Source organism: Ovis aries, chromosome 10, assembly GCF_016772045.2.
Source record: "Ovis aries strain OAR_USU_Benz2616 breed Rambouillet chromosome 10, ARS-UI_Ramb_v3.0, whole genome shotgun sequence".
In the NCBI taxonomy this organism is placed as follows: Eukaryota; Metazoa; Chordata; class Mammalia; order Artiodactyla; family Bovidae; genus Ovis; species Ovis aries.
This window is the reverse complement of record NC_056063.1, coordinates 55,075,998-55,091,720: the sequence shown is the minus strand read 5'-3', so window position 1 is coordinate 55,091,720 and position 15,723 is coordinate 55,075,998. Positions and strand designations below refer to the sequence as shown.

The 15,723-nt window shown below is 37.6% G+C and overlaps 1 protein-coding gene across 50 annotated transcripts in view; it reads left to right on the top strand.

Moving 5' to 3' along the window:
* Positions 1-15,723, top strand: part of RBM26 (RNA binding motif protein 26) — an 84,974-nt gene that overhangs the window by 28,397 nt on the left and 40,854 nt on the right. For 15 of the 50 annotated variants that reach the window (XR_009595145.1, XR_009595144.1, XM_060394191.1 and 12 more), the window contains exons 4-10: positions 4,459-4,547; positions 5,219-5,436; positions 7,123-7,383; positions 8,157-8,396; positions 9,021-9,191; positions 9,508-9,663; positions 15,334-15,445. Coding sequence is in view for 48 of the 50 variants with exons in the window: in XM_060394191.1 (XP_060250174.1) it covers positions 4,459-4,547; positions 5,219-5,436; positions 7,123-7,383; positions 8,157-8,396; positions 9,021-9,191; positions 9,508-9,663; positions 15,334-15,445 (1,247 nt within the window). In the remaining 2 variants the exon portion in view is untranslated. The remainder of the gene's footprint in view (positions 1-4,458; positions 4,548-5,218; positions 5,437-7,122; positions 7,384-8,156; positions 8,397-9,020; positions 9,192-9,507; positions 9,664-15,333; positions 15,446-15,723) is intronic. The other 35 variants (XM_060394197.1, XM_004012193.6, XM_060394188.1 and 32 more) reach the window with 3 other exon arrangements.

Genomic DNA, 15,723 nt, shown 5'->3' with positions numbered 1-15,723 from the left:
GAGTCCTCAGGACCACCTCCAGGTTTGATTAACAGACTCAGGATACAGTCATTGTGATGGCTATATCTTACAGTGAAAGGATACAAAGCAAAATCTGCAAAGGGAAGAAAGTGTATCATGCAAAGGCTGGGGTAGGAACAAATTTGCAGAGGTTTCTTCCACTGGAGTCAAAGAGGATGTATGTAATGCGTAGTGACAACACATGTGAACCAGGAAAGCTCCTTAGAGACACAGTGCCCAGGGTTTGTATTTAGGACTGGTTACATGGCCACCGTCAGCCTAGGATTTACCAGACTTCCAAACTCTGAGGAGGAAAGCAGATGTTTAGCACAATCCACATTGTTTATCCAGACAGTTCAGGCATCAGTTCAGTTCAGTTGCTCAATTGTATCTGAGTCTTTGTGATCCCATGGACTGCAGCACACTAAGCTTCCCTGTCTATCACCAACTCCTGGAGCTTACTCAAACTCATGTCCATTGAGTCAGTGATACCATCCAACCATCTGATCCTTTCGTCCCCTTCTCCTCCCACCTTCAATCTTTCCTAGCATCAGGGTCTTTTCAAATGAGTCAGTTCTTTGCATCAGGTGGCCAAAGTTTGGAGTTTCAGCTTTAGCATCAGTCCTTCCAATGAATATTCAGGACTGATTTCCTTTAGGATGGACTGGTTGGATTTCCTTGCTGTCCAAGGGACTCTCAAGAGTCTTCTCCAACACTACAGTTCAAAGCATCAATTCTTTGGTGCTCAGTTTTCTTTATAGTCCAACTCTTCATATCCATACATGATGACTAGAAAGACCATTGCTTTGACTAGATGGACCTTTGTTGGCAAAGTAATGTCTCTGCTTTTTAATATGCTGTCTGGTTTGGTCATAACTTTTCTTCCAAGGAGCAAGCATCTTTTAATTTCATGGCTGCAGTCACTATCTGCAGTTCAGGCATGGTGAACTGCTATTATTAGGGAATAATGGGAACCTTCCAGAAGTCATAGTTTGCAGATGTCAACCAAGGGCTTCCCTTGTCAGCAGCCTTTTCTATTTCTTTGGCTGCGCTGGGTGTTTTGTCGCTTTACAGGGGCTTTCTTTAGTTGCGACAAGCACAGGCTACTCTTGGTGGCGGTATACAGGCTTCTCATTGTGGTGGCTTCTCTTGTTGCAGACCACAGGCCCTAAGCATGTGGGCTTCAATAGTTGTCGCACACAGGCTCAGTAGTTGTCACTCTTGGGCTCTAGAACTCAAGCTCCGTAGTTGTGGCGCATGGGCTTAGCTGCTTTGCAGCATGTGGAATCTTCCTGGACCAGGGATCAAACGCATATTCCCTGCACTAGCAGCTGAATTCTTATCCACTGCGCCATTAGGGAAGTCTCCAGCAGCCCTTTCAAAGATAACAGTCTCAGATGTGCTTTGAACTCTTGCGCATAGTATCTTACAGGTATGGGCTCCTACTATCTGTGTTCTAGGAAAATAACCAGATTGTCAGTAAATCTGCTTGTTTCTGCCTTACATGCATTTTACAAGGGCCTATTTTTAAGGTAGTCAAATAAAAGGGCCTTCACAGGGCAATAGAAATGACTTATGCTTTAAGAGTTTTTGAAGTTTTTACCTTTTGTACAAGTTTACCACTCATGTATAATGATCATATACTAATTCAGATTTCCTTAGTTTGATGTTAAAGATTGTAATTTTAAAAATAATTATTGACAAGCTATAATATAATATGTCCATGGTTAGTCTAATTTTAGGTTAAACAAATCTTGGTTAAATTTCTGCCTTTCCTGCCCACTGTTTTGTGACCTTGAAATTACTACTTTTTCAACCTTTTCTCAGCTGTGAAATGGAAATATTATAGGGTTATTGTGAGGAATAGTGAAATAAAGTCTGTGAACACTTGGCAGAGTATGTGGCTCAAAGTAGGTTCTCAATGAACGATAGCTGCAATTACTGTTGAGGGATGTTAAGTGGTGGGTGATGTGGTTTAATCGTGACCTTTGGTTCTTTCACCTGATACCCTGTTTTTTTTCCAGATTATGTAAGTAAGATATATACATATTATGTAGTAATATATTTGCTGTGTGTTGTGTAATAATTCTCAAATGTATTTTTATCTCTGTGTTTGGACACATTTACACACATGTACATGTATATAGTTTCTCACACACATACATAAAACACCCCCATTACTTTTATCTGCTGGGGAAGACCAGAAATTATTATAACTTCATGCTTTGTACCTAATAGTACAGGGGTTCTAGAACATTAGTGAGAAAGAATGGGATAGTGGGTATTGTCTTAGCAACTGCTTATGCAACACAGAGATATACAATAATTCATTTAAATTTTACCCATTGATGAATTAATATTGAAGCCTTAGTCTTACATCTGTTGATATAATGATATTTCACCACAGTTGTTTTGACCAGTTGTGAAGGATATTTATCCCTCATCTTTCAGAACTGAAATGTCAGGATGGCAGTCTGTGTTTTAAATGCTGTGGGTGTTTTAAAAGTTCCCAGTTGGGCATGTACCATGGAATATGGCAATCTGTCAACATAGATTACTTACAAGAGTGCATGGAAGCAAGTAGAAGGGGAAAAGTGCAACAGGAGGTTTTGGTTTGTTTTGTTTTCCAAGTGGAGGGTTGAAATGGATAGGAAGAGTTGAGCAAAGTACTTAAAGAAAAAAAAGCAAATTGTTACAAGAAGGCTTTTAAGCATTGTTTCTCAGAGTTTGGTCTGTTGATAAGATTTCATTTACTTTCTCATTCAGGGGCACTTGATGGTGAGAGGCTTTTACCCAAAGGGATGCTGAAACAACTGACATAAACCTGGACATGTTTATGCTACTTCGTTTATTTGTTTTTACGCTGTCTTGTAGACTTATCTGCATCAGAATATCTTAGGGTTTTTATTAAAAATCTTGAGCTTTATCATATTTATAGAGGCTCATATTTAATATTTATTCAATTTGCTTATCCTCTAAATAAAATCCTTTTTTCTCTAATAACACCTCTTAATGTCTTGTGGAACCAGTTTTTTGGGGCAGCATGGAAAACTGGTGTAGGGAAAGCAACACTGATCATGGGAATGTGTTTAAGGACTGCTTTCTATTAATTGTATAATATGGGTTGTAGGAAGAGGATTATATAGTTGTTATACTGCTATGAGAAACTAGAGAACTATATTCACATGTATTATTTTCTCAAGCATTTTCTTTTTCTGTGACTTGGTTAATTCTATTGCATGCTCCTTTAAAACTCCTGATGTGTTTGGTGCCAGACCAAATTCATAAGTAGAAATAAAATTGGCTTTCCAGTAATTATGTTAAAATTAGGACATGTGTGCGTGCTTAGTTGCTTCAGTCATGTCTGATACTTTGTGACCCTGTAGACTGTAGTCTGCCAGGCTCCTCTGTCCATGGGATTCTCCAGGCAAGAATACTGGAGTGGGGTGCCATGCCCTCCTCCCGGAGATCTTCCCGGCTCAGGGATCAAACCTGCATCTCTTTTGTCTCCTGCATTGGCAGGTGGATTCTTTACCACTAGTGCCACCTGGGAAGCCTGTAAAGTGAGGACACTTGCTTAAAATGTTTTTGTCACTACTGTTAACTAAGATAAACATTTATGAATTTCTTTACCACTCACTTTAACTTTCAGCAAGCCTTTTATTGTTAAATGTACTTAGAAGAGAAATGTATTTTGTTTGAATGCTTTCAGAAGACTATATTGCTCTTGTATTTTGTTGTTGTTGTTCAATTGCTAAGTCATGTCTGACTCTTTGTGACCCCATGGACTGCAGCACGCCAGGCTTCTCTGTCCTTCACTATCTTCTAGGGTTTACTCAAATTCATGTCTAGTCAAGGCTATGGTTTTTCCAGTAGTGGATGTGAGAGTTGGACTATAAAGAAAATGCAGAAGAATTGATGCTTTTGAACTGTGTTGTTGGAGAAGACTCTTGAGAGTCCCTTGGACTGCAAGGAGATTCTACCAGTCCATCCTAAAGGAGATCAGTCCTGGTTGTTCATTGGAAGGACTGATATTGAAGCTGAAACTCCAGTATTTTTGGACACCTGATGTGGAGAGCTGATTTATTTGAAAAGACCCTGATGCTGGGAAAGGTTGAGGGCAGGAGGAGAAGGGGATGACAGAGGATGAGATGATTGGATGACATCACCAACACAATGGACATGGGTTTGGGTGGACTCCTGGAGTTGGTGATGGACAGGGACGCCTGGTGTGCTGTGGTTCATGGGGTCACAAAGAGCTGGACACGACTGAGCGACTGAACTGAACTGAATGTCCATTGAGTCAGAGATAGCTATCCAACCATCTCATCCACTGCCACCCACTTCTTTGGCCTTCGATCTTTCCTATATATTTTAATACCAGCTAAGCCATTGAAGCAGTAACATGGCAAGGAATAACTGTTATTAAACTTATTTATGTTTTTCTTTGTATATCAGATCACAAAGGAGGAAGAGCGAGAGAAGAAGTTTTCTAGAAGGCTAAATCACAGTCCTCCTCAGTCAAGCTCCCGATACAGAGAAAATAGGTGATTGATTCTTTGAACCAAGTTTAATTTTTAGACATTGCTTTTCTTTATATGAATATATAGACTTAATGTTCCTTTACTTAGGGGCAAGTATTATCTACTGTTTTATTAGTCTAGGAAAGTAGTAACTCAATCCTTTTCTATCAAGAATAAGTAGGTGAGATTTGAAGGTACTAGAAGTGAGATTTAGAACAGTACTTGGCATATGTTAGTTATTGTTACTATTTTTATTCCTAACTTCAATTCCAGTGAAGTCTTACTCTGAGACTTTTTTTACCCAAAGCTTCCCTTTAGAGTGAATAAGTTATTTTTCCCATTAAAGCTTCAAAAGCATTTCGAGTGCAGTGCCTGTGATACTTTCCTATAATTATGAGACTGTGCAAGACAGAATATACTATAGGACATATGTATAGATGCCTGTGTGTATATGAGTCAGGCTTTGAAAGAGTTGGGTTTTTTTTGGTGGGGGGTGGGTACCGTGAAGGGCTTTTAGAGTGCTTAAGCATATCATGTTCGGTTTTTCACTTTTCTGAGTCTCCTATGTTTGTATTCGTAAGATGAAATAAAGAATCATGGTGTTACAAGAATAAAACAGAACTTTTGCTTTTGATTAGAGTTTTTCCTGTATCCACTTGAATATTTTCAGTAAAAAAGTTCATATATTTCTTTAGAAGTCGTGATGAGAGGAAAAAAGATGATCGTTCTCGCAAAAGAGATTATGATCGAAACCCTCCTCGAAGAGATTCATACAGAGACCGGTACAACAGAAGACGAGGGCGAAGTCGCAGTTACAGCAGGAGTCGGAGTCGAAGCTGGAGTAAAGAGAGGCTTCGTGACAGAGACAGGGATAGAAGCAGGACTAGAAGCAGGAGCAGGACACGAAGCCGGGGTAAATAATCACATAGGGGTATATTTTGCCTGGCACTTTAGTTGTGAAAAAAATTTTGTATTTGAAGGTTTTAAAAATTGTTTTGTCAGTATTTTTATTTTTGTATCTTGCTGTATTTTATATGTCTGAGTACCTATTTAAAAATTTCTTTTGAAGCTTTTATTTTATGCAAATTACAACCACAATGTACTACTGCATATGCATCAGAATGATTGAAATTAAAAAGATTAGCTTCACTCGGAGTTGGTGAGGATGGGGAATAAGCTGGAACCCTTTGGAAAACAATTCAACAGTGTCTTAAAAATGTTAATCCTGTATCTCCCAATGACCCATTCCACTCCTGAGTGTTTACTTCAGAGAAATGAAAATGTATTTCCACACAGAGACATATACAGATGAACCAAAAGCTGGAAACAGTCCATCAACAAGTGAATGGATAAACAAATTGTGGTATAGCCATAGAATGGATAAAAAGGAAAAAAAAAAAACTGTTGATACATGCAACAAAATAAATGAATCTGAAAATAATCATGCTGATTGAAAGAAGCCACACAGAAAACAGAGTGTGTATATGAGAGAGGGAGAGAGAGAAAATTTTAGAAAATGCACAGTAATCTATGATGACAGGAAGCAATTCAGTGGTTGCCTGGGATGAAGTAAAGGAGGGATGGATCATTAAGGAGAACAAGGATACTTTTGGGGGGTGATGAGTATGTACAATATATACCTTAATGTAGTTGTGATATTTCGTTTCATAGGTATATGCATAGATCAGAATTCGTTAAATTGTATCTTTAAAATATCTTCAGTTTATTTATCACTTAGACCTCAAAACTATGAAAAGAGTTTAAAAGTTTCATTTCAGATATGTGAGTTTATAAGAGTGTGTCATTTTCAACATGTATAATTTTTCTTTCAGTGTGTATTACTGAAAGGAATATGTTGCAGGCAATAAAACAGCTTAACACCTTAGAGTAAAACACCTTTACACAAGCTTAGATTTTTACTCCCCTTGTGACCTTTATTGTATAGTTACGTTTAGTCTTTAGAAAATCATGCCTTTTTTTATAATCCCAGTATTTCTCTGTTACTCTGTTCTTAAGAGTTTTTTTCCTGTCATCTAGGTATTTTAGGCCTTTCTACACATTACTTCACTTAACTGTTCTCCTTAATATCTTTTCTCTTTCCATGGTAAATTTTCATTTCTTGGCCCAGTTAATTTGTTTGTATTTATTATGAACTCCTTTTCCTTCCTCTTTAAGTATCCATTCTCATCTTCAGCAGTGTTCACTGTATAAAGCCATGTTAGGCCCTGTAAATGGATAGCAACTAAATGTTCATCACAGAAAAAAATAACTGTACTTTTATTGCATGTTTTGTTTTATTGGCTAAAGTTTTGCATACTAAGATTTCAATGAAGAAAATAAAAAATCTTTTCTATAAATAAAACTCCAAGAAAAATCTCATTAAGCACAGCAACTTTATGTGTGGCTTTTTAGTTTAGGTCATAACAAAAAGAAATAACTTTTCTTGAAACATTGTTTATATATTGAGTAGTTTTTAAAAGGAGGATTGTGTAAAATTTGAACTTTTTATGTTTAGCAAAAATATCTCTTAAATTTGGGACTTTGTTGTTGTTGTTTTTAATCGAGTGTAGTTTTTTAAGTCATTTATATTTTGTTGCAGAAAGGGATCTGGTAAAACCTAAGTATGACCTGGATAGAGCAGATCCGTTAGAAAACAATTATACTCCAGTCTCTTCGGTACCTAATATTTCATCTGGCCACTACCCTGTACCTACTTTGAGCAGCACTATTACAGTAATTGCTCCTACTCATCATGGTAATAACACTACCGAAAGTTGGTCTGAATTTCATGAAGACCAGGTGGACCATAATTCATACGTAAGACCACCAATGCCAAAGAAACGGTGTAGAGACTATGATGGTAAGCCTGTCAACTATTTCATGAAGTATGAATTAATATTTTCAGCTGAGTAAATTCTGTAACTTTAGGTTATACACAGTTACTCAAATACTTAACCTTTTGGAAATAGTGGGAAATTAATTTTAGGTACTTCATGAATTCCTCAGTATGTTACTGAAGTCTTCATTAGTCACCACTGACTAATATCAATTTAAAGATAGTATTTATTTGCACTTAAGTCTTAACATATTTTTGGAATTTACCAAACAAAGAGGAATATCTACTGAGTTATTTATCAGGAAATTGGCGACTGAAATGTTCTTGACAAAACATACTTTAAAATCAGGGTTATTAGCATGTAAGTAAAATCTAGAAATGTATCACCTATGTAAGACTTTTATAAATGAACTGACGACTCTTAAGATTTTACTGTAAAAATTTTGTAAATTGTAGTAAAGCTGTAGTTGCAGTATCCTTAAAGTTTTAAGTGAGAGATTTAAATAAAGGAAATATTTCTAATGGTAAAAACAAGACAGCAATACCTATTTTGCATCATTTTGCTAGCCAGGAATACTCATGTTAATTTGATGATACATTTTTTAACGTGTATGTTAGCTATATTATCACTTAATGAGGGTTTTATATTACTGGAAATTAGTAGGTAGTTCTTATGGTTGTTTATACTTGCCCAATGTTAAAAATATTCCAATTTTTAAATATCTTACTTTTGTTGACTTAGAGAAAATATTTGTCCAGCACTTTTCACAGTTCTTTCTAACTATTTTTCCTCACAGAAAAGGGTTTCTGTATGAGAGGAGACATGTGCCCTTTTGATCATGGAAGTGACCCGGTAGTTGTAGAAGATGTCAATCTTCCTGGTATGCTGCCTTTCCCAGCACAGCCTCCTGTTGTTGAAGGACCACCTCCTCCTGGACTCCCTCCACCACCACCAATTCTTACACCCCCACCTGTGAATCTGAGACCCCCTGTGCCACCGCCAGGCCCATTACCACCCAGTCTGCCACCTGTCACAGGTAAGGAAATATGCTTGTCTATACTTACTATCTGCCCATTCATAGTCTTTTATAAAAGTTAATAGTTTGACGCTTGCCTTTGTTAGAAGTATCTTTAGTAATACTATATATGCCTGCTAGAAATTAAGAGTAAGATAGTCCCATTCGGAATATATTTTGTAGGCTAATGGGCTTCCAGGTGGTGCTAGTGGTAAAGAACTCGCCTGCCAATGCAGGAGACATAAGAGATGCGGGTTTGATCCCTGGGTTGGGAAGATCCCTTGGAGGAGGTCATGGGAACCCACTCCAGTTTATTGCCTGGAGAGTCCCATGGACAGAGGAGCCTGGCAGACTGTGGTTCATAGCGTCGCAACGAGTCAGACATGACTGAAGTGACTTAGCATGGCATGGCACAGCCAAACCCATGGTTTACGGTGACCCTGAATTATGCACATTGCTAATGAATCCCAGCTGTCTGTAGTCCTTCAGAGCTTAAGACAAACCTGTTTTGGAATACATTAAATGGATATTTTACCCTTGAAAACTATTTCAGTTGTAAGCTTGATTTTTATAGATACTATTATTTGATAAATGAGCATATCATGTTTGGATATACAATAACTTATTTTATTTGTTTGCTTCCAGATGATATTTCTTATTCTTTGGTTTTGACAGGACCACCACCTCCACTTCCTCCTTTGCAACCATCTGGCATGGATGCTCCCCCAAACTCTGCAACCAGCTCTGTTCCTACTGTAGTAACAACTGGCATTCATCACCAGCCGCCTCCTGCTCCACCTTCTCTTTTTACTGCAGGTGCAGTTTTAGCCTTTCTGTATTAATAATGTAATATAGTTTAGAGAAGAGTTTTAGGTGAGGGATTTAAAAATATTTAGAGAGTGAATTGCTCTATCAGGTCTATTCTCACTAAAATTATATGGAATAAAATGTAGACATTAAATATAAGTCCTTAGTTACGATTTTTAAAAAATGAAGTTTTTAACAGCATTTTATTTTTCTAAAACTACTTTTTAAAATACATATAAAATGTGAGTTATGAATTAGTAATGTTTTTATATTATCAGTATAAAAAATTACCAAATGGAGTTTTATAATTGTTTTTTAATTACAGTTTTTGTATTACCAGATACATATGACACAGATGGCTACAATCCTGAAGCCCCAAGCATAACAAACACTTCCAGACCAATGTACAGACACAGAGTGCATGCACAAAGGCCCAACCTGATAGGGCTCACATCAGGGGATATGGACTTGCCACCCAGAGGTACTATGATGAATCTCTTCTTCCTGTCATTTTCATAATATCAAGAGTGGCAAAACACTTAAAAAGAACAGTTGGCCTTATGTTTATTAGGATTCAGTAAGGGATGTTGTTATGTTTGTTCCTTGGATTCTCTGGTCTCAACATGAGAAAAAGGTAATATGTGCTACCCTATTTATAGTATTGGTGATGTTTTATTCTGTCATCCATGGGGAAAGGAGTTTCCCTAAAGTACTAATTTTCTAGCTTTGGGGAGGTATATTCTCTCATTGGCAGTCTTAGTTGGTTCATTTAAAGTCTTAAGAATAATGCTTTAATTCCTAAAGGTACAATCTTTCATAGTTTAGAAAATGAAATGAGCTGTGCAGACTTAATATATGATATATATTTTATTTTTGTTTTGTTTTATTTTGTTTGCTTTGACATGTTAGAATTTGATGTTGATTTGCTTATAACATTTTAAGCAAAAAATTGTATTTTAGACTGACTTGTTAGCTTTTAAAATTTTTGTTAGAGGAGACAGACTTTTTATATAATTTCTGAATGGGAGAAGAATTTAGATTGGTCCACAAACTAGTGCAAGAAAAGTGCTATAGACGTTCAGAGGAGGAAGCATTCACCTTAATTTGAAAGACAGAGCATTTGCTACAGATATTTGACAGTTTTGTCAGACATTGTAGGAAATACTGTATAGACCAATAAAAATCTGTTTTTTCCTATTTCAGCTAACGTGTATTTCCTATTTCCTAACTATTTCAGCTAACGTTTAAATCCCATTTTCTTTCTAGTCTTTCCTTGCCCATCTTTTATTTCTAATTTTAAAAAAAGTCATGCATTATCAGTTGTGAATAAAGTCAAACTTATTTAACTAAGTAGGAGAAGGAAATGGCAACCCACTCCAGTGTTCTTGCCTGGAGAATCCCAGGGATGGGGGAGCCTGGTGGGCTGCCGTCTATGGGGTCACACGGAGTCGGACACGACTGAAGCGACTTAGCAGCTGCAGCAGCAGTCCATACCTAATGTGGTTTAGTAAACTTGTTTACTTATGCTTTGCACTTTTTTATTTGTTCATTAGAAACTGTCAGATCCTGAACATCTGTCTTGAGTGTTCAGGGAACTTTTTGTGATAGAGTGAGGGACATTTAAATTTACACCCAGTTTAACTTATATCCTATGAGGTCACAGGACAACATTTCATGTAGATGCCCCTTTTCCCCAACAAAAAGTCTCCTAGAGGGATTCTAATGACTTTTGTAAAGAGCAACAACAGAAAAAGAGATTTCTTAACAATTTTTATGTAAGAGTTATAAGATGGCTTGTAATTGAAAAGTAGCCAGTTAAGATTGTGGCTGTTTATTGTGTTAATATTGACTCATCCCGAGTGTCTCCTACCTGACTAGTTCGGAGAAAAACCACTTCCTTCTTCCGGTCATGACTTGGCACTCATTTTCTTTCTTTATACCGCTATTCTTTGCTCTTACTAGAACCTCTGAAGCATCAAATCATCTCTTTCTTACCTTGTGGCTTTCCACTGTAGATCAATATTGGACCCATCCCAAATCTTGGTCAGTTTTTTTGGTTCGTGGTGGTGATTGAGGGAAGACAGAAGGATCAAATCCCTTGAACATAAATCTTAACCATAGAGAAGTTGGAATTATGGTCATTTCAGCTCCACATGCCTATAGTTAGAAGTTACAGGAAATGGCTCACTGAGATAAATGTCTGGTATGCCTGCTTAGAAATTTGAATGCCTTTTCTCATAGAATCGTTATACATAGTGATTATTTTAGTACTATTCTTTAGCTATTTCATGTACTGTTTTTGTAAGCTGGTTCAGGAATACATTGTCCATAAATTGTTTTTATGTACTAGACAACTGATTTAGCAAACCATTTAAACTGAGGGTTACCTGTACTTCTATTTCCTTACCTTTTTCAGTCTCCCCCCCACCCCCCACAAAGTGTTCTCAGCTGTTGCCTATTTAGTTTGAAATTTACTGGCCTGGATTGTGAGATATACATAATTAACAGTTTATAATATTGTTCATTATATAATTATTATACATTTATAACAGCCTGCAGATGGCCTCATTTAAATTTGTCACAGAGTATTATGTTGAAACTATTCTTATGCTTCGTACTTAAAGCTTCATAGGAAATTACTGTTATTAAGCAAATAAAAAAACTTTAGGCCTTTTGCTGCCTTGGAATTACTAAAAAAGTGACCTTGAGGCCTGATAATTGTTCATTCTAGATTCTAAGGCAGTGGAAAACTTGCTAGACACTCTTAATTGGATATAGATAGGTAGGAAGGTAGGGCTCAGTAGTTTTCATCAACAGAACTAGTGCTGAAAATTTTAAGGAGAAAAACAATTTATTAAAAAGATACTGGGGGAAAACAGAATACATGCAAACTAAAAGACACATTTGCTAATTGTATATCAAGAGGAACTTGCTTCTGTGTGTTTATTAACACCCTCTCTTTTAAATAAATAATAATGAAAGAATATGAGTGAGCGAATACAGATGAGTTGGAGCAAACACATCACTGTCTTTCTTAATGAAGCTTCAGATAAAGAACATATTAAAGTAGAAAAGGATATTGGATAGCTTAAAGACTTTATAAAAGGGCTAGTGAACGAACATGTTTGGGAGGCAGTAATAAGGCCAGAAATTGTGTTGCAAAAATGGTCCTGTGAAGATACCACTGGGCAAAGAAAGTACAGTTTGTCCTATGAATGCCTGCAATGCCAGATGCTGGATGTTTCTACCTGATATGCTGAAGAGATGTAGGATAAGTCAGAGTTAGTCAGAAAAAGGAGAAGGCAATGGCACCCCACTCCAGTACTCTTGCCTGGAAAATCCCATGGACGGAGGAGCCTTGGTAGGCTGCAGTCCATGCTAAGGGTCAGACATGACTGAGCAACATCACTTTCACTTTTCACTTTCATACATTGGAGAAGGAAATGGCAACGCACTCCAGTGTTCTTGCTTGGAGAATCCCAGGGGCAGGGAAGCCTGGTGGGCTGCCGTGTGTGGGGTTGCACAGAGTCGGACACGACTGAAGTGACTTAGCAGCAGTCAGAAAAAGGCGGTTGATAAAGCACGTATAGCCTGTTGATACTTTTGTGAAACCAGAAGATCTTTCTGATTAGAACAGAGGGAATAAGGAATGTCAGAGGGAATAGGAGGTCAATCACAGGCGTTTGAAAAATTGTAGAAGAGATGATGGTAGCTAGACTTAGGGTAGTAACGCTGGGAAGTAAAAGATTTAAGTTCAGTGGAAAGAATTGACAACACCTATAACTTATTGATTTGGGAACTTAAAATGGGGCTAATGGAGAGGGTAAAATGAAAGACACTAGGTTTCTGCTTTTGGATAATTGGTCAGATGATACTTTCATTCTATGAGAGGAAGAATTGATTTGGTAGGAAGACCTGCTTGGAAATTATAGTGGTAGCCATGAGAAATACTGTACTGAAACAGATCCAGAATTCTTTTGGTTACATGTGTTTAGAGATACTCAGAAGGATTTAAATAACCAATTTATCCAGTTCCTTTTTAAAAAGGAATTTTAAATATACATTTTTTTCTATGTGGACTAAGATTCAGTTCAGTTCAGTCACTCAGTCGTGTCCGACTCTTTGCAACCCCATAAATCGCAGCACGCCAGGCCTCCCTATTCATCACCATCTCCCGGAGTTCACCCAGACTCAAGTCCATTGAGTCTGTGATGCCATCCAGCCATCTCATCCTCTGTCGTCCCCTTCTCCTCCTGCCCCCAATCCCTCCCAGCATCAGAGTCTTTTCCAATGAGTCAACTCTTCGCATGAGGTGGCCAAAGTACTGGAGTTTCAGCTTCAGCATCATTCCTTCCAAAGTAATCCCAGGCCTGATCCCCTTCAGAATGGACTGGTTGGATCTCCTTGCAGTCCAAGGGACTCTCAAGAGTCTTCTCCAACACCACAGTTCAAAAGCATCAATACTTCGACACTCAGCCTTCTTCACAGTCCAACTCTCACATCCATACATGACCACAGGAAAACCCATAGCCTTAACTAGACGGACCTTAGTCGGCAAAGTAATGTCTCTGCTTTTGAATATACTATCTAGGCTGGTCATAATTTTTCTTCCAAGGAGTAAGCGTCTTTTAATTTCATGGCTGCAGTCACCATCTGCAGTGATTTTGGAGCCCCCCAAAATAAAGTCTGATACTGTTTCCACTGTTTCCCCATCTATTTGCCATGAAGTGATGGGACCGGATGACATGATCTTCGTTTTCTGAATGTTGAGCTTTAAACCACCTTTTTCGCTCTCCTCTTTCACTTTCATCAAGAGGCTTTTTAGCTCCTCTTTACTTTCTGCCATAAGGGTGGTGTCATCTGCATATCTGAGGTTATTGATATTTCTCCCGGCAATCTTGATTCCAGCTTGTGTTTCTTCCAGTCCGGCGTTTCTCATGATGTACTCTGCATATAAGTTAAATAAGCAGGGTGACAATATACAGCCTTGAAGTACTCCTTTTCCTATTTGGAACCAGTCTGTGGTTCCATGTCCAGTTCTAACTGTTGCTTCCTGACCTGCATACAGATTTCCCAAGAGGCAGGTTAGGTGGTCTGGTATTCCCATCTCTCTCAGAATTTTCCACAGTTTATTGTGATCCACACAGTTAAAGGCTTTGGCATAGTCAATAAAGCAGAAATAGATGTTTTTCTGGAACTCTCTTGCTTTTTCCATGATCCAGCGGATGTTGGCAATTTGATCTCTGGTTCCTCTGCCTTTTCTAAAACCAGCTTGAACATCAGGGAGTTCACGGTTCACATATTGCTGAAGCCTGGCTTGGAGAATTTTGAGCATTACTTTACTAGCGTGTGAGATGAGTGCAATTGTGCGGTAGTTTGAGCATTCGTTGGCATTGCCTTTGGGATTGGAATGAAAACTAACCTTTTCCAGTCCTGTGGCCACTGCTGAGTTTTCCAAATTTGCTGGCATATTGAGTGCAGCACTTTCACAGCATCATCTTTCAGGATTTGAAACAGCTCAACTGGAATTCCATCACCTCTACTAGCTTTGTTCGTAGTGATGCTTTCCGAGGCCCACCTGACTTCACTTTCCAAGATGCATGTTTTAAACTTCAGCATCATTTAGGAATAACAGGTTAAATGTAGTTGTGTTTGTCAAACTCTTAAGAGTGTGTGAAATATTGGAAGTAGTTTACAGTTTATAGTTCTTTTGCAATGCATTTCAGTCTTTTGAATCTTTACCTTTTAAAATTTAACATAATTTTATTATGTTAATTTGCTGATGTTCAAATAAGCAGCTCATTTCATTCTCAATTCAAAGTTGTTGATTCTTAGGGTCATTGCACTAGTGTTAAATTTTGAATCTTATAGGTTGTGCATTTGATTTCGAAACTATAAACAGAGTCCCAAGATGATTTGTTTATTATTAATTTGACATATGAGAATTACTGATTCTTCTTAATTTAAGTGTGAAAGGAATTCAAAATAAAACCACTTAGATTACTGTATTTAGATGTACATTTTTTCTGTTTCTTCTAACATGTGTATTTGGACAAAAAGCCAGAACTTTGTTTTTAATGTAAACTTAAGAATGTGGCTATGATTAACAGAAAATATTAATCTTTGCTTTCTTTTCTTTTGTCTCAAACAGAAAAGCCTCCTAATAAAAGCAGTATGAGGATAGTAGTGGATTCAGAGTCAAGGAAAAGAACCATTGGTTCTGGGGAGCCTGGAGTTCCTACAAAGAAGACTTGGTTTGATAAGTAAGCTGGCAGAGGAAATTGAGGAATTTTATTGTGCAGGGATTTTTAGGATCATTGCAGTATTATTGTGGCAGTAATTGTGGTCTCTTTCAAAGTAAAATTTATTCTGTAGGGAGTCCCCAACTAAAGTATATAGTACCTGTTTTCTAAAAGTGTGTGTGTTAGTCGTCTGGTACTTGGAAGGTACTTGCTTACAGAAATGGTGTGATGGTTAGCACATGTTTTTCCTACCTACCCCCAAAAAACCCAACCCTTAACTTAAAGATGTTGTTGAATAC